The sequence below is a fragment of the Onychostoma macrolepis genome, chromosome 07 (assembly GCF_012432095.1).
Source record: "Onychostoma macrolepis isolate SWU-2019 chromosome 07, ASM1243209v1, whole genome shotgun sequence".
Taxonomy (NCBI): domain Eukaryota; kingdom Metazoa; phylum Chordata; class Actinopteri; order Cypriniformes; family Cyprinidae; genus Onychostoma; species Onychostoma macrolepis.
The window spans coordinates 10518698-10537913 of record NC_081161.1 but is presented as its reverse complement, the minus strand read 5'-3'; the positions used below and the strand labels follow the sequence as shown (position 1 = coordinate 10537913).

The window sequence follows — 19216 nt, the reverse complement described above, 5'->3', positions numbered from 1 at the left end:
TTCATCTACATCACTACTGTCTCAGCTGGAAAGCTAGTTAGTATTCAGTTTGTTCTCTCCGCACCTCCCACACACATCTCCTCATTTTTTCATCCTGTCTCTGCCTTCATTCTTCACTTCTTTGCTTTTTTCTTCATCTTTTTGGTTCTCGCCAAATTTTCTGTATCTTTGAAAACACTAGACTGCTTAATCAGAATCGGAGCATGCACCACTAAAATTAGTTTGCAAATTTAATTAATTTTTATCAAGGAGACTTGGGAGCAGATGCTAGAGCAATTGGCACATAATGGAAAACATGGGGCGGCAATATTAACGTTTTAATCCCACAGGGATATGACAGTTTTTTTTTTCTTTTGCTATTCTCTTGCATTTTCAAAGACAGGCCTCACCAAAGGCAGAGGGACATGAAAATCTAGACACCCACAGGTAAGAAAATTCATGTTTGGCCCTCCTTTAATATCTCAATTATTTCTCATAGACAGCAATGAGTAGATAAAAAACTTTTAATTCTACATGAATTAGCAGTTTCTAAAAAACATTTCTCCTCCGAAAAACATCATAGTAGTCTCACTATTAGTAATCTCAGTTTTCGGTTTACCTCTGGAAGTTTCAGAAGAGACCTGTCAATGATTTAAACTATGGTTTACACTTCACCAAAAAATCTCAATATGATTTCAAACATTTTTCATCAAATACTTCAAAATCTGATTTGTTTGAGCTATGCTGTCCACATTAATTTAATAGTTCTGCACTCTTAATACATGTCAATATTTGTCTCATTTGTTTGCATTAGGTATTTTAGGAGAAACACCTGTGAATTGTTTAGAAAAATTAAAAAACTAGAAAAATGATACAAGGCCATCTATGCAATAAAATGAAAAAAGAGCAGGTCGGTTTGTAATGCGGGTGCTGTTACTCACCCTGCTTGTTCTGAAGTTGCTTTAATGCTGGCGAGAGCGGGATACTTGTAGCACCTGCATGAAAAACAACTGCAATTAAAAAGGCTTTTGTCACAGTGAAAATGCAGTGAAAAGTTTTTCAGACCAACAGCAGCATCATTCCAGCATTTTAAATTAGTAATGGCATATTGATTTTACTCAGCTGTAATGTTACTGGTGTGGGTCACAGTTAATAAGTGCCCTTTGATCTCTAACCTTTGGGGTGAGTGACACCACCTGTGCTCTGGCTGACCCCATCAGTATTGTGTGTGACCTACATGGCACAGAGGGCAAGCAGGCGTATGTACAGCCCCCTAAACCTTTTACTATATATCTTACTACAGTAATAAAACAGACTCTTGTGAACAAGAACAATCCAGCCGTGTTTTTGTCTCACTTCTCTTTCTTTGTTTCTTTCTTTCTTCGGGCAGGGTCAGGTTTATTGGCCCTACCTGTGCTTCTCTGCTGTTGACTGCTGCAGGTTACTGCATTCTCACTGCAGCTTTAACTGCAGTTGTCTTTCATGGTCATGACAGATGGAGAACTCTTAACAATAACGGCCTTCAACGGCCTTTCCTGCTCCTGGCCTTGCATAACTACAGCTGTGAGGCCCTGCAGGCCAGTGTGCATATGTCTGTGTGCACGTGTGGAGGTAGGTGACAGTAGACAATGCACTGTCCAAATGCACTTACCAGCCTTCCTCCAGATCTCCTCGGGTAGGTAGCCTGACGGGGGCCGGTGCAGGAAGTCTCTGTGGATTTCTGTAAAAGAACATGAAAAAAGCGACTTGAGTTCACCTGGATGAGAGAAAAGCATTGTATACTCCCTCAGACGTGGAAAAAACTAAACAATATAGTGCAACTTTGAAATCATGACATGCTTTTGGAGGTTGACAACCATATCCTTACCAGATGTAACGCAAAAAATGGTTTAGTCCTAATTACCGCAATCATAAATATCAACAGTTTACTTGGCTGCTTGTTTTATTTATTTATTTATTTTTATTTTATTTTATTTTATTTTATTTTTTTGCTTTTGCTTTCAATGACAACAGAAATTACTTGTTGTGCTTGTTTAGGACAGTGTTTCCCAACACTATTCCCAGGAACCTATAGTACTGCACATTTTGGATGTCTCCCTTACATGACACCTAATTCAAATCATAGATCACTGTACTAATGACTTGTTGAGTGGAATCAGATGTGCTAGCTTACAGAGACACCCAAATACAGTACTTTGAGTCCCTAGGAACAGGGTGGGTTAGAACATGGTGTGACAGACAAGAATTAGCTGTCCCATGCCTTGGCAGTGGCTATAGACTAGAAATGGTAGGGCAAAGATAAACTGTAAGGTAAGGTAAGTGGGCTAAATATGGGATCACATGCTGACTATACACTGTCCATCATAACTGACATATTAATACATAGAATTTGAAATTTGTAAACTGCACACTTGTAAATAACATTGTACATTCATTTAAACAATTACCATTTTTTCCTACACTTCTACGTCTGTATATAGTGCATTATTTAATTTTCAGTTTTTCTTATATTAGTGTTACATTCCTATGTATGTCTGCACTATCATGTACGTTGCACTATGTCCGTACTTTCTTCTGCACTGGAAGCTCCTGTCGTCAAGTCAAATTCCTTGTGTGTGTAAACATACTTGGTAATAAAGCTCTTTTTGACTTCTGACTGGTCACCTAAAAAACTTGTCAGATTTTTTATTTAAGTTTAGTTTAAAATCACATTTATCTGAGCGGTGTGTTGGCTGATGGAAACCACTTAGACGAGGGTGGTGTCTGCAGTTGCTAAGAATGTGTGAGACATGCTGCATGCCGAGCATCTGCGCCTGCGGCTGCATCTGCAGCGGTGCATGTACCTAGCGGTTGTGTGTCGCTGCTGTTAGGAGTGTTGGAGGAGGAAGAGTTGTGGTGGGGAGGAAGAGGAGGAGGCCGCTGGGCGGAGCTCCCACCTTTTTTCATATCCTCCACGTCGCTATAGCGACGGATCCAGTGGTTCATCTCCTCACGGTCCGCCTCCTGGCAGCGTCGCAGCACGGTGAGGGAACGCCGTGTCTTCTCCACCATATCCATTATACAGTTCAGCAACTATAGAGAGATAGAAAGGAATGGGAGATAGTAGAAGAGGATGTTATGAACCAACATCCATCCTAAAGTCCACAATAACCACTTCTACATTGCACCTTCTTTGGCCATTACTAATAATAAAAAAAATGCTATATTTTATTCGAAGGGCTGATGCATTAGTGAGCAGCACAAGCATGAGATATTTCGAACACTTTTGTGAGTGTGTGTGTGTGTGTGTGTGTGTGTGTAATCCAGTGGTGCAGTGAGCGGTTGAGTGGTTAAGCAACAATAGCCCTGCAACAGCTGTGCTGCCAGTGGGAGAAGCCAAAACAATTCATTCTTCCCCCATGCTTCTACAGCCTTCTCTCACTCTCGTCCTCTTTCGTCCCCCTCAATAAGATCTCCCCTCATCCATGTGATGCCATTCTTCACTCTCTGAGTATGTTGTTGGCTGTATTTATTTCAGATTTGGATACAGTCCAGAATAAGCCTGATTTCACAGATTGCAAGCCTTGTCTCAGCTGCTCTGTCCAGTGGGAACGTCCTCCACTGGGTTCCTCACTCCATCTGTGGCCTTTTTATTCAATATGTGTTTGAGTGTAAGTCTGTATAGAGGCAATGGTGAGGTGAGCAAAAAGCATAACAAAGGCCTTGCTGTCATCCAGAAAAGGTCTGAACTAATTCATCAACTATCAGGTGTCCATCGAATATTTGACACAGCTTATGTCTGTCAACATCCCAACATTCTGTCTTCCCTCCTGTACCACTTTCCTATGTCCATTAGTTGACCTTGTTTTTGACATGGTACACCATCTTGGTTAACTTGGTTATGGTTGTTAGATCACCTTGGACCAGCAACCAAAACTCATTCTCATTCATGCAAAAACAAAGCATCTGGTCACACATACGTTATCGAGGTGCTTCCATTCCTCAGCCCACTCGCGGTCTGTCAGCCGATGATCAATCACTTCCTCTTGACGTGTTCCATGCACGGCTGTAACACAAGCACAGCACCACATTAGCATACGCACTTAGCATATATCACAATAGAGAAACCATGTCTATGTATGTGCAATTCTACAATGCTTTGCACTCCTGCCATTACTTCTGCAGTTGGAAATATTACTCAAATTCAAACCATAAACTCTGTTAGGATTAGCCATATTTAAATTTGTTGTAAAACAGCATGTATATATGAACACCTGTGACTGTGTATAATTTGAATTCACTGTAAACATGGCCCCAAGGAGTTTTTTGGTTTATTTTACTGTAGACTGCACCACTCTGACCTGTCTGCCGGTGACGATCCCGGACGTCCCTGTGCTCTGCATGTCTGTAAGTGTCTCTGTAGTGGTGGGCGAGTGCCATGTCTTCCAAACGGTAGTGCTGTGGGGCAGGAGGGTTAGGATGTGGAAGGCCATTGGGTGGATGACTCTGTAGGCCGTTGGGGAGAGGGTGAGCAGGTAAAACACTGCTTGGGCTGAAGCGCTGACTCGGGCTCACTGTGCATGGACGTTTGGCCAGGTGCTCCGGGTGCAAGCCGTCTCGGTCCCCTGCACTCTCTTTGGTCCTGTTATAAAGATTGTAGAAATGCAGTAGAAAGGACATATTCAAGAGGAAAAAGGGCTATTGATAGTTTTACATTCTTGCAGTCTAACCCATCCCAACTCCCTCTTTCTCTCTGCCCCTCCACTCATGTCCAAATGTTGAGGCCAGCTGTGAGCCATATGTGGACTCTAGCCTTCATATACCAAGAAACGGAGTTAAATCCCAACCCCTTAATCTTTCCCGTTCTCACCCGTTTCTCTCTCTCTCCTGAGCTGCTGTACTGTGAGAGCTGCTCCCTTTGGCAGATGTTCAGTGACACTGGCGTTTTGGAGCCATCTGGCTGGCCTGTGCAGCAGTGTTGATAATAATCTGTTTAGCTGAGTGCAGCAGCCAGGCATTCAGGGCTAAAGCTCCTCTCCCTTCTGCGAGCATGAAATACATGTGTGTGCGAGGACTGTGCAAGCTTGTTTTCTTGCACTTGAGAGTAGAGTGCAGTTGGCTTGGACATCTGAATCTGGCTGCATGTACGACACCCTATCATGCCCGCCTCCACAACCAACCCAAAAACTTCCAACCTTTTGCAGCATTTCTGCAGTTGTGGCCAGACATCCCACAAATCAAAGCAACAGCTGGGGCTCCTGCCGTGATATGGTAAGCCTAGGCTTCAGAGATGGAGGTGTATGGATTACAGTAGGGGATTGCCCATTCCTCTACCCCCACCCCTCTCTTTTTCTCTGCCTCTCTCTCTCTCTATTCATCCCTCCCCCCAGATCAGTTCAAGCAGGGGTTCAGCAAGATCACCATCTGGACACATCATTGACATATGGACAGCTACTGGGGAACTAACAGGAGACAGTGCGGATGAGAGAGTAGAAGAAAAACAAAAGGAGGAGACAAACAGAAATATTGGTGCTTTAAGTCCCAAAATTAATTTTTGGATTGTCAAGAGTTCTAAATGTCTCGCCAATGTATGGACTCTGTTGGTATGCATAATGCTTTTGTGTGATGTTAGAGCATCTCAGTCTGTTTCTGCTCCACAGGCAACTGGCAGCACCTGGCAGACACACAACACACACTCCCACCTTCTCTCTACCCTCCTCATGGTCTCCTTCTGTGTGGCCTAACCTTCCCACACCCTCCACTCATTACATTGAGTGTGTGTGCATTTCGAAGCTAGACAGGAAGAAGTATGCCCAGGGCAAGGTTGTGTTGACATTTACCGTAGCTGTCTACATTTTTGCCTTTTGCTTGACTTTGTAGATATTTATGACTTAAGGTATTTGTTATGAAAATGGTACACAGAAAGACAAGTTTGTGTGTGTGTTAAAGTGTGTATACCTGTCCGGGGTACGTCTCTTGCCATGCTCGTTGAGTTCCAGCATGATCTCGGAGGAGTCCAGGGGAGAGCTGGCGTTGGCATCCAGCAGCAGCTGTTCGTGCTGGGCCAGATACTGGGCTGGGGTCTGCTTAGCCATCCGAGCACAGTGAAGCAGCTCCCTCTGCAGGAGGGGCAAGTTAGCCTATTGGACAGAAAGAGAAATAAAATGTGGGTGAGAAAGGAAAGCATTTCTTTTCATAAAGACGAACGCAAATCTCCTGGATCGGTAGTGCTGGTTTGGTGCTAGAGGGTACTAAGCACCCTCAAACTAAATCAATAGAACCCTCAGTTTAAGCTGTAATAATCGCATTTCATTGCAGATTTGGCAAACTATCCAGCGCATTACGGTTTGCGCTCTGGAGATCGGTTTTTATTTCAACGTGTTTTGCAGCATTGATCAATAGCCAATCACAGACATATTTGTTGATTCCTTGTACTCAACAGTCAATCAAAGGCATTTAACTTATCAAATCGCCAGAGTTTTTGCAGGTGTTGTGTTCAGCCCAAATCATCTAATTATAACAAAGTGGAGTAGGTGCAATGTAAATAATAGATTCAGTGTGCAGCGTAGTGAACTTCATTGATTATAACGTAACTTTGTGAGATTGCGATGAACTAAGATGAGTGACAGCTTTTTAGTGATAAACGGAGCACTCTTTGCGCAATAACAATGGACGGCACTAAAATGGTTAACTGGTTAAATTAACACACTGGTTAATTTAGTCAGCTATAATGTGTTTTTCTGAAGCTGGTTAACCAAAGAAGTCTTTTCGTTTAACCTAAGTTAGTACATCAGCATCCCAAGCTGGAGACCAGTATTTCAAATACAGCATATTCTGATGGCCAGTTATGTTGGTCTTTTAACAGGGTTTGTGTTAAGAGAGAGAGAAAGAAAGAGTATGAGATAAAACAGACCCTTTCTCTGGCCCACCATGTGTTTGTGCCTTGCTGAGGTCTGCAGGAGAACTGTGCTGCCTCTCTCTCTCTCTCTCACCCTTGCTTTCTTGTTGTCTTTTTCTCTCTGGCTGTCAGTATAACAGTACACAGCTGGCTGATGATACAGATGTGTAACATCAACACTCTGCAGGCCTTTGACAGCAGCCTGTGAGCAATGTGCTGGGTGCCATGTACCACAGTGCTCTGCTTTGAATAAAACACTCACACTATGAGATATGTCTTGTGTAGTCTATATCTCACTAACATGCGCACACGCATAGTGGAAGATGGGGTGTGGGGGGCCTCCAAGGCAACTTTCCACACCAAACATTTTCTTGTTCCGTTCTGTGGTCAATGGATACGTTCTCTCTCTACAACCAGTTATGGGTGATATCTATATGCTGAAATTTGAGTTTTACGTTTGTGAATGTGTTTTTGAATTGTTGTCTCTAAGTGTCCCTGTATTTTATGCTGGTCAGGGGAGTGTGGCATCTGACTTGAGGCCCCTTCAGTACTAAAACATTCTTTCAGCACCCAACTTGACAGACTTAAACTGACAGTTTTAATCTGTGTTATCACTATATGCATTGCAGTAGTAAATCATGTGAATGGGTTGTATGTTTACCAGACACAAAGATGACATATGTATGTCTGTATATTCACATGTGTGTTTGGTGTGGTGTGATTCAGGGAGTCATGGTGCATTAAATTTTTGTCACTAAATCTTTTGCAATCAAGTATGCGATCAACATAGTGATTTCCAAGTGATTTAATTTCACATTCTGATTATGTATTTGTGTGCATCAATGCAGAATCGTTTGAGAAAGAATTGCAATGCATCAGAGAATCTGTGTATGTGTCTGAGCCCTGGATCTATGTAATGTCTGAGGACAGAAAGGGATCAGCGTAAAGACAACAGCGGCAGAGCAATGGAAAGCTGTGCTGCTTACAGCACCCACTGCAACATCTGCCAGGAAATCTTCTTTGGCCCACACCACTCCTCTCCACTCTGGGTAAACACAAGTGTGCCAATTTTAATGAATCACAAATGATGGCCATATGGAGCACTAGATCAGCACAGCCCAGCCACAGCAGAGTAGGGGGGTTGGAAGAGGCTGAGGATGCTTTATCAAATGGACTTCACTCATCTACACATACAGAAAACTATGTATCCGGGGTCAGGGAAACACAGAGTGAGTTTGTTCACGTGTGTGCCGATTCTGGCCGCCATCCATCTACCTTCTTTTTGTTTGTCACTTTGCCTGTCTGTCTCAAAGTCCCACTACCCTCCTCCTCCACCCCTTCCCATATGGTGCACCATAAGGAAGAGCTCCTCATACAGATAGAGAAAGACTTTTAAGAACTCTGGTGGAGTAGTCTCCACTTCAGACAGCACATCCTCAGATCGTTCACCCATTGTCTGATGCATATTATATAAAAATGCCAAGAACTTTTTCGAAATGCAAATTGATTGGCTGGTTTTACAAGGCAGGGTGTCTGTAGGGAAACAAAATTCCCTGGCTGTTACAATGAGTGTTTCCAAAAACGAACTCTGGATCACTGGACAAACTTTGCACGATTCATGCTATCAAATCTTGGATTATATGCAAGAGATTTGTTTGTTATTAGAAAGTAAACAATATATCCTCGAGCACACCTGAATATTCCACTTTGCTCTCAGAGTTGTACGCAATTTACCTATACTAAAGTTAGGTTGGTCACTTTATAGTTAACCGGACAAACCCTTCCTTACTAAGTGAACAATTCTTGGCGAGAACACAATGCAATGCAAAGCAAAGTCTGGCTATACATGATTACTGGCAGAAAAACTGTGTCTGTATGAGATTATTGTTTTTATGGCTGTTCTTACCTTCAGAAATGGAATGACAAAGGGACGCAAGGGAAAGTTTGTGGCTTCCTGAAGTTTGGAGTGGAACTCTTCAATGGTTAGAGTTGAGTTCTGATAAAACAGAAAAAGAAATCCACTTAACTCCCAGTGAAGAAAATAATTGTAGACAGTGCACACAGTTCAACGATAAAGAGAGCCATTAGACACTCACCACTAGCCCCAGCACCAGGCTACGTACACGTTCTCCAATCTCGGGCGAGATGTCGTTGCCAAACTGCTGCAGTGTGGTGAGGAAACGCTTAAGCTTACAGAGTTGCCGGGCTCCGCAGGCAGGGGGAAGCTGCTGGGTGGGCAGAGAAGCGGTAGAGGAGGTGGCCGGTCCATTGCTGAAGCCATTGGGGGTTGAGGGAGCTCCGTTTAGTGACGTGGGGGAGTGACTGCTCCCATTCAGCACTGAGGAAAGAGAGCCACTGTTTGTATTAGCATCATTTAAGTCACGCCAAACTCTCTTGCTTTCCTTTTTCTCCATCTCAGTCCTGGGAAGCGCCCTCCAGGAAGCTCCAACATAGCACGAAGAGGGCACATGCATTCCGAGAATGGTCAAAAAAACAAACTGAAACTGCAGATACACTATGACAGTAACGCAGCACGTTGCTCTGTACTCTTCACTTCATTCTGTACTTTGAACAAACACACCGCAAATGGGACCAGCAGCAACCTCTCTCTCACTATCTCTCCCCATGACATACACACATGCCGCCCACTCGGTCTATTGCTCCCCACTGCTCACTCACTCACTCACTAAGACACAACTATAAGAGGAACGTGTTAAAGAGGTTCCAAAAATAGCCCCCTGGACTGGGTTACTTTTATTCCAACAGCAGGTGTGCGTCTAAATCAGGCTGTGCACATGTCCACCAGCTGAGAGCAGATTTGCAGCTTTCCGAGTCCAGGCCGCCCCATCGACACTTCCACTCCATCCCCACTTCTGCAGCTCATCACTGCACTCTTTCCTCTTCCTTCTGATGGTTGAGTGCCTTCTCCTTAAGAGTAGGCCTTATATCTTATGTTACCTGCACCTGAAGCCATGACCACAGATAAACAAACATCACGCGAGCAATGGACACAACATGAGGGCTTAGAGTTACAGACCATAATCCTCCGGGACATTGGGAAGTGTATGATTGTGCAAATACACCTCGGAAGCTAGCTTTGCTCCAGGTTCGGTGGCATGTTCACACTACTGGCACTACATGGCTTCATGTTGCAGAACACAGGGTCTTTCATTTCGCTTGTGCCCCGTTTTATCTTGCCATTCCAGGCTGGACACATGTGGGTTTACCATGTGACCCCCACACTTGTGTTCTGGTTTTAGAGTGGCAAGCAGGCTACGCTACGACCCATGGAACAGGTGAAACAACAAGGCCCGTTATTGCTATATAGGGTAGCGAGATCTGCCAAGCCCCGTCGAGCCTGATGCTGCCTGTGAATCCCTCCGTATGCAGTAAACAAATCTCTTGCTGTGGATCCTAAGCACTCACACACCCAGACAATGGCTCAACCTATCATACACAAACACTCTCAAACACTCTTGGTCATGTTACAAGGGCATTCTGTGCTATACGAATACTCTGAATGTGACAATAACACTTGTTGTCTCATTTAAATCATTCTATGTTTTGGCATTGCTTTAATAACATGTTAAAGGACATGTTTATTAAGTGCACTGTCCCATTGTACATTTTGAAAGAGATAGTTCACCCAAAAATTGCTTACTTAAGACCTTCGTTTATCTCTGGAACACATATTAAGATATTTTTGATGAATTTCGAGAGCTCTTTGATCCTCCATAGACAGTAAGGGTACTACCATGATCAAGGCACAGAAAGGTAGTAAGGATATCGGTAAAATAGTTCATGTGACATCAGTGGTTCAACTGTAATTTTACGAGGATACTTTTAGTGCACAAAGAAAACAAAAATAACAACTTTATTCAACAATTCTTCTCCTCTGCATCTCCCCTAGCGCCATTTTGGAGAGTATCACGGTGCATGTGCGTGCTTTGATCTGCACGTAAACAATGCATGTGTGTGGTGCTGCTGACCTAGAACACGCATGCGCTGCGCCTTGTTTACGTTCAGTGGAAAGCAAATGGCAAAATGGCGCTAGGGTGAAAGGGAGGAGAAGAATTGTTGAATAAAGTCAAGTTTTCTTTGCGCACATAGAATAAACTATGTTGTCGATGTTCTTGGTATCTTTCTGGACCTTGAACATGGTAGTACCCTTGCTGTCTATGAAGGGTCAGAAAAATATCTTAATTTGTGTTCTGAAGATGAACGAAGGTCTTTCCGGTTTGGAACGACATGAGGGTGAGTAATTAATGGCAGAATTTTCATTTTTGGGTGAACTATCCCTTTAATGTGCATACTGTGGTGGTAATAAACTGCAGTATTCAAGATGATTATAGAGTTACCTCCAATGTGTTATTATTAAGCTAGCTACCTATAAAAAGTCGCCAATCACACATACACTCGGCTCATCATAATACATTTTCGGTCGTTCAATCTCGTGAATTCAGCAAGTTCCAAAAACAAATGTAAGCATGTTTGTACTGAGACAACTTACTTGTTGTGGGTGTGAATGATGCGTTGCGATTGGCTGCCTGGCTGACAGCAGGGGGTGGAGGTGGCATTGTGGGCGGAGTTGACCTGGGCTGGGTTTTGACATCAGCAGGTGAATCTGGCATCGTTCCAGCCTTCTGTCCTGTGCTACCTGTGGATGACATGACATTAACTCTTTTAGAGCTTTTTATACACAACAAAAGTAACAAGATGATGAGAACAACAACATGTACATTAATGTGCCTGAAGTCTCCTAACTGCCAAGCCACAGCTCATAATACTCCTACTCTGCTACATGGCACTTGTTCAAACTGTATCATGTTTGACACATATGTTTCGTCTTGTTCACGGTGCTAGATCATGCGTTTGGCATTCTTTTTTCAGCAGTAGCCTTCTAGTGAGTCGTTCAGACAGACTTATAATATTTCATAGCAGTAAATCAGTGCAGTCTCCGCTGATAGAGATAAAGTGTGGCTTTGGCAGACTGTGGCAGAGGGTAAATGTCACTGCTGTTGGAAACATCCAGTCACACCTGTTCTCCTACTCAGCTGCTGCTGACGGGACCCCTCTGCCCACCACCCAACCCCCCCATCACCCTGACATCCACATCAATGTCCTACACCCCCCACCCACTCCCCCGCCTGTTGTCCGCTCTTGTACGCCGGATGGACAGGCTCTTGACAGCCAGTGACAAGTGCAGCTGGATCTGCTGCTGTCCATCACGGTGCTGAACACTTCAACAAGGCTGCGTTCACACCGGCCCTCATCTCTGCTTTGCTGAGGGACCAAACATGGCAAGTCTTCCTCACTCTTGTCCGCCTGGCCCGCATTGGTCATGTGACAATCCCTTTGTCTACCCAGCTCTCTGACCATAGTTTCACATGCTGATCTCCCAATTCTATTTTCTCATGTACAGCGCACTCATCACTGTCAGTTATGGGATGGAAATGTAGTTCATCAGTGTTCATGCCTTCACTCAAAACTGCCCCAACAAACACCAGCGAATGCCAACAGTTGTTGGGTTTTGTTAGATCAGTGTTAAGATAAGATGTAATATATGTGTGCGTGAGTATGTTGTCCAGGTATTCCCTACGTTGTGTCCTACCAAATGTCCCCACATGGATAACAAAACTGAAATTTCTGCTGTTATAGGAACAAAATTTTGGAAAACAGTTTATAAAAATCATACTAAATGACAAAATGCTATTATTTACTGTTTGTTTGTAATGTAATGTAAAAATCAAAGAATGTTTTCTGTAAGGGATAAGTTTAGAGGTTTGGGGTTAGAGCATTAGTGTTTGATAGCACAGATATTCCAAAAGAAGTACCATCAGATGGTACTGAGATTAGCACACAACATCATTGATGACAGCTCACATTTGCTACTCCTTAACATCGTCTGTCGCTAAGTAGGATGCTTCAGATGCCACAAACACAGAGGAAAAAACTTCAATGCTCATTTATTCTACAGACCATAGGATTGTTTAAAGATCTCTTAAATGAAACTTGTATTTGGTATTTTTTGTTTTCTCATAAGTGAAGTTATTAAGATAATTTCGGGAGGAGTACGCCCATCTAATCTTCCAATTAATATCCGATTATAAAAAACAGCCTCTTACCACTTCCATTGTTAGTTCTTTTGGCATCTCTCCACCTCCCCATCTCCTCCTTTATGCATATTTATTTCATTTATCCTTCTGTCTATATAGGGGGGATATCGGTGCTCGAGTAGAATAGTCTCTCTGGGCCCTCCATTGCAGACATCAAGCCAAATTCGTTTACCACTAACACTAAGATTATATGGGCACACGAACTTGTGATATTATAATTGCCAAATTCATATACCATGGTATTTAGTATATTATGGTTCTTCAAAAAAGTGTGGAAATTGTATTTCCAAAAAACACAGTAGTACAATAATGCATATCCAAAAAAAACTGTATTATACCATGACAGTTTTTTGGTTTGCATATAGGTTAAATAAATGCACAAGAGTAAACATTAAACATGTGTATGTTTCACCTATATGTTGCGATGTGTGTGTGAGCCTGTACAGCAGCTTGTGTTGAGCAGCAGGCTCTCTGACAGGCGCCTCTTGTCTCAGTGCTGTCACTCACTGTGGATCAGTTGCCCTTACTTCTCTCCACTGTCACCTTCAGTCAGATAGACCTCTTGAAAAACAGCACAACACCCTGACCGTATGCTGGGGCCACCAGCCCAGGCCATGTTCGGAGAAAGCCCCACCGCCTGGCCGAGATGTCATGTGCAAAAATAACTAAACATACAGGGTCACAGCCAAACTACTAACAGCCAGATAATTGGTGCTCGACCTTAGAGGGATGACAGCTGCAGGAGGGTGACAGGGTATGAGGCTGGTCTCTGGGTTAGGGGCCACCTTGGCTCAGGGGGACATGCTGAGGGTCCTGAGGAGCACAACATTTTGCTCATTTTGTGTTTTCCTGATCCTCATTATATAGTGTGTTCCAAACAGGCGTCATGCTACAATTTTCCACAACCAGGTAACAGTCTGTCCTCACTAATAACAAAAATGCAATGCGAAGTAATTATAACATATTTGATGCTTACACTGCCTTCAAGTAAACACATCATACATCATTCAGAAATTGAATTTTGAGGACTTGACAGCTGCATTAATATATCTAAAACCTGTACAGAATGGCACTTTAGTCCAATGACATTTCATGATGGGCGGAGCTACTTAGTGCATCATGACAGAAATGCAAATTGAGCCAACAAAATTTTGATTATTGCAGTTACAGCTGGTAAGGACCACAAATTTCATATAAAATGTACATGACAGGATTTATCGTTCATTGTTTTACTCAGAAAAATTGCAATCTCTTTAGTGGTTTGGGAGCTCTGGTTTGGGGTTCTTTCTATCACCAACATTTGAGACAAAGCAATTGTCTTGAAACATTAATAAAGAACAATACATGTACAACATTACATGAACACTAAAATAACAATAAAATACCAATAACAATAAAATATGTGCAAAGAGGGGATGTGGAAAGAGAAATTAACTCTTAATTCTCATTTAAAGATTGACTGGTGCCCCAGGGCAATAAACATAACAAGGTATTAGGACTAATGCCATGCTGACCAAAATAGGCACAAGCTGGCTTGCCGTGCAGGGCTAATGGTGCACTGCTCTGTGCATCACTGTCCCTGTCATTGCCAAATGTAGACAGGTAGAGAGGGATCTTGCTAAGGCCACAAGCCCTGCCTGTCCATCTGTCACTCAGTCCAGCAGCTTGCAGCCTCAGAGGGGCCATTAAACAAAGAACAGGCCAGCAAGCATTCACACAAACACACATCAGTCACACATGACCTGAGGTAACGTTAATGTTAGTATTCAATAGGAGTCAATGTCAATATCTAGAGAGCAGTGTGGCCAATGGCTGATACAATATATATTCTGAGAGGTTATAAGTAGGAAGTCATTTCTGTGTTTTGACATTATTTAAGCTTAAAGAGATGAATAAAATCCCTTCCCTCTCAGGGCTGCTGGTTTAAAACTTCCTGACAGAAAAACAGGCCATAATCACTCCTTTTAATTTGCTCTTAGGGGAGCAGCACACGGTAATTCCTGCATGCATTCTCGGGGGATTGTGGAAGTTGCCGTGGCCTGGCTGCAGTGGCATGAACTCCCACAAGAAGACTGAGAAAGAGGGGCTGTCAAATATAAGTGAACACAAAGGGTGAGCGGCAAGTCTGCCCTGCTCTGCCTGTATCCACTGTGGGATTACAGATATCTGATTAATCTGACCAGCTAAAGGACACTGTAGGACACACACACACACACACACCGGGCACTGGATTTTACTTTTAATACATTAGAAAGTCCATGTATGAGCCCCTTCTGTGACCATCTGTGCTTCCATAATGCCCAAACAAAGGAATACTTAGATACAAGATACAAAAAGAGAGAATGCTAACTGAGAAGAAAATTCAAATTTATGACAGCTTCATCATCTGTAAAAGCACCACACTACTTACAAATATGTATCCACCTATAACAAAGAAAAAACAACTGTTATCTCAGTTGTTTCTCCAAAACCATCTTGAGTCATGGTGATAGTTATTTAATGGCAAATTTCTTTTTACTTTGATATATAGATCTCCAGATCTTGAAGTAAATACGCTTTTCCAATAAATGCCTACTTAACAATATTTTTTGGCATAAGGCACACTCTTTATTTAAATTTTAGAAATGTGTTTTTAGACATACAGTAGCAGACTTTCTTTTACAAGAAACATCTGAGATAAATTTATATTTAAATGAAACAACTGAGAACACCATTAAGAGCTATAAAGAGAACTTCTGAGGGAAAAAAAATCCTGTGGCTACCTTCTTGTCTTAAAAATAAAGAATACACATTCAGTCACTCACATATCTGCATGAGATGGAAGAGCCATACCGAGTGATCAATAAGCCAAATAGATCTAGCTTACAGTGCAATATGCTTTTAATAGACCTCCTACAGATGTGTGATTTGATCCTCAATGCTGTGATTCTGTAATGATGTTAAAGCAGTCTCTTTGGGCTGTCGCCTTTGCCATATGCTTGATGTCTGAAGGAAAATGCACACTTATAGGACAGCTAAAACTAACCTTGTCCATCTGCTTTTGTGTGCTATAATCAGATTGAAAAAACGCACCACAAAAGTGCTCCAGTTTGTAATTCTGAAGCTTTTTTGGAGTCTTTTGAGATCAGCGGACATTTGCTTTCAGTAAAAGATCCAAACACACAAGAATCCATCATATAATGACAAGCCTAGAATTCCGGTTTCTGTGATTTGCTCTTTTTAGAGTTTGTGAGATGTGTGTATGTGGAGGGTTTTACTTAGCTATACTTAGCTAGAAGTTAGCTAAATCTGACAAAACTTCTCTTTGGGGACATCTAGGGATATCCTCAAATGTAAAATAATTCATAAATAAAGAAAGTAATGTTTTGTGTTTGCTTATATAAGAGAAAGAGGCAAATGTAGAAGCCTATAAGGCACAAAGATCTCTTTTAGCAACAGGATTACAGGCTAAGTTCGTCTGTTGACACTATAATCAGATTTATATAAAAACAACAGAAGTCTATCATATGACCGCATTTAGATATCTAGGTACATGTGAGTGTGATGTGGTTCTTTGCTTACACTGGCACTTGTTCCGTACTAAGCTACCTTTCACTCAAACACAATGAAAAGCCCCTTGAGGTAACCTTCTCTCTCTTCACATGGCTTCTTTTCCTTGTCCCTGTATCTAACCCCCTCCACTCCACCCCTCTGTAATTCCCCCAGTCTCTAGGAATGCTCTTGTTTTTAATTTCTCCCAGCTGCTCTGGCTCTGTGCCCGACCGCCTGCCTTCCCACATCTGCTCCCCATCAGGCCGCTGCCGAGTCCACACAAACAGAGGCCTCTCATCAAAACAGCAGGATTACAGCCTTCGACCCCTGGCCAGCACTTCAAGACCTGTCCATCCGCTATCCCTCTCCTCAGCCATCCCACCATCTCTCCTCATCATCACCCAAAGCTCCTCAGTAGACCCCTGGACTGTAGCCCACGTTCTAAAATTTTTATGGTAAAGAAACAGACATTGCCACAAGGCTTGGATCTGACTGGACAATATCCCAAGACAGACATGAGGCTGTCCCCTAAAGAGGCCTTTGTAGGAGACCGTGTGAACGAGTATGGGAACTAGTATGGGAGATGAGTAGCTAGCTCTACTGAGCTGACTACCTAGACCACATCATACATTATGTGCGCTTTCAAGGCGAAGGCTATTCCAAAAGGTATACTGTATTCTCTATCTTATTTTAAGTTTGGATTCTTGCTAACATCAACCTCCACTAGAATCAATTGTTGAGTTGCATACAGAACCTTTCAAATCAGTCACTTATGGGGTTCCAATTCAGTTAGGATGCCCCTTTAGAAGGCACCTGCCTATTTAATGTAGGTAGTAGACAGTAAGTCAGCTCATTAGGTTTTGAAACAGAGTTAGAAAGTCAGTTTGTCTACAGTATATCTGATTGGCCAGCATCATGTGGTCTCCACACTGAACAAGAGAGCTTATCTTTTACTTATTTACAACTCATCCACTCATAGTTCAATAAAAACAGGGTGAGAGAGCACGCACACACAAACACACACTCTCTGTGAGCCTAAGCAGGCGTCTTCAGCTGAACAAATATGTTTTGAGAAAACAAACATTCAGATGGCAATAAATGCGTATTTAGTCACAAGCTGAACAGACCCCTGGGCCCTGAGACTCTGTATATGTATGTGTGTTTTAGTGACGTCCAGCATGTACGTGTGTGTGGGAAAGAATGCTGGGGTCACCAAAAATGGTACATGTATAACCGCAGTACGGTTGTGTTAAAGAGTGTAGAGACACATTCTCTTGTCGCAGTTCCAAAAAGATCATCATATCCTTCTGTTATGAGGAAGCAGACATTCGCTAAATGCTGTTCTCTTGGGTTTCACCTCATCCAGGAATTGGTAAGAGGGGAATATCTCAACTCAGCTCAACTATATCACTTTATGAACATAATGAAAGGAAACCTGCTATTGACAGATCGTTTTCCACTCAAACACACTTTCAAGGGGGTTTACCCTGATTTAGCCAAGAAGGATGCATTCCTGGATCAACATCCTTGCAACATTACTGGGAGAAAGACATAGTCCTAAACCTAGCCTTAACCACAACCATTTTCCCGTTTCCTATCTTTTCCTCTTCTTGAAATGAAAGAAATAGCAATACCTGAAGAAAGCTATCCATAAGCATTCCCAGTGGCACAATGGTTCATTATGGCATCTATTAGCAGGGGCTAATTGTTAAATCTAACCTGCCAAACCTTGACCCCAATGGCCAACAAGGATGTTGATTCAGGAACCTACTTGGCAAAGTCAGGGTCTACTTCAGAAGGTACTTTCCTCTTACCCTGTAGGTTCAGGCTGGTGTGGTATCTTGAATATTGATGGTAAAACTCTACCAGCATTGTCTTTTTGGCAAGCTGATTGATTAAGGAAGTCTTGCTAGTCAGGCAAACTATGAAACCTGGGACGCATGCATCCAAAACACAAGATGGCGTAGCTAGAGGTCTCTCTTGCTCGCTTGAATATTATTGTGAATATTGATCAAATTGTACTGAAGTCTCTGTGCCATCTGTTCTCCGAAGGGAGGGCTTCATCAGTGGCCAGGGTTCTGGAAAGCCCAGCACTACCCCAAAAGGCAAGAGAGAAAAAAACTTCCTTTTCAGATTTCTCCCAATGGCTGCTAATAAAATCCAGATGTTGCTGAGCTGCTCTCTACCCTACTCCCTCCTATCCTCTCCTCAGCCGCCCGGTCTTAGCCATTCCTAAATAAAGGAAAGTATTTGTGACATTCAGCCGAGCCGGGACGTGCCAAGAACAACTCCCCAGATCGGCCCATCTGGAGTGTGTTAGGACAGCGCTGGGCACCAGTCGAGGTGCAGAGATGAGTGTATGGCCACTTCATTAGGAATATGGAACATGCATGCACAAAAAGAGGTGCTTGTTGTTTAGGTACATCTAAGTGTTCTGAGTCTTTTAGTGGGTGTTTTAAAGTGGAGGAACCTGTCTGTTTCAAGGTCCAAGACAACATTCTAACTCTCATGTCCCTCCACCCATCTGTGGACTTGTTGCGTTTGTAGTTGTTTCCTGTGCTGCCCTGAAGTAACCGTTGTTCTTGAGGCGGAGGCAGTGTGTTCACAGTGTGTGTCTCTGTTCTGAGCTCACACACCTGAACATCACTAACTGTCACACACTCTCACAAGCACACACATAAGAACGTCCTCAGACTCAGCTCAGGCACCTGGG

At 42.9% G+C, this 19216-nt stretch overlaps 1 protein-coding gene across 8 annotated transcripts in view; it reads right to left on the bottom strand.

Moving 5' to 3' along the window:
* The window catches only part of cbfa2t3 (CBFA2/RUNX1 partner transcriptional co-repressor 3), a 50011-nt gene that overhangs the window by 7459 nt on the left and 23336 nt on the right, over nt 1-19216 (bottom strand). For 6 of the 8 annotated variants that reach the window (XM_058783484.1, XM_058783485.1, XM_058783490.1 and 3 more), the window contains 9 exons: nt 11367-11513; nt 8953-9194; nt 8763-8852; nt 5917-6098; nt 4320-4600; nt 3939-4024; nt 2823-3051; nt 1631-1699; nt 921-974 (listed from right to left, as the gene is read on the bottom strand). In XM_058783484.1, coding sequence (XP_058639467.1) covers nt 921-974; nt 1631-1699; nt 2823-3051; nt 3939-4024; nt 4320-4600; nt 5917-6098; nt 8763-8852; nt 8953-9194; nt 11367-11513 — 1380 coding nt within the window. Of the gene's footprint in view, nt 1-920; nt 975-1630; nt 1700-2822; nt 3052-3938; nt 4025-4319; nt 4601-5916; nt 6099-8762; nt 8853-8952; nt 9195-11366; nt 11514-13692; nt 13786-19216 lie in introns of all 8 variants that reach the window. The other 2 variants (XM_058783491.1, XM_058783486.1) reach the window with 2 other exon arrangements.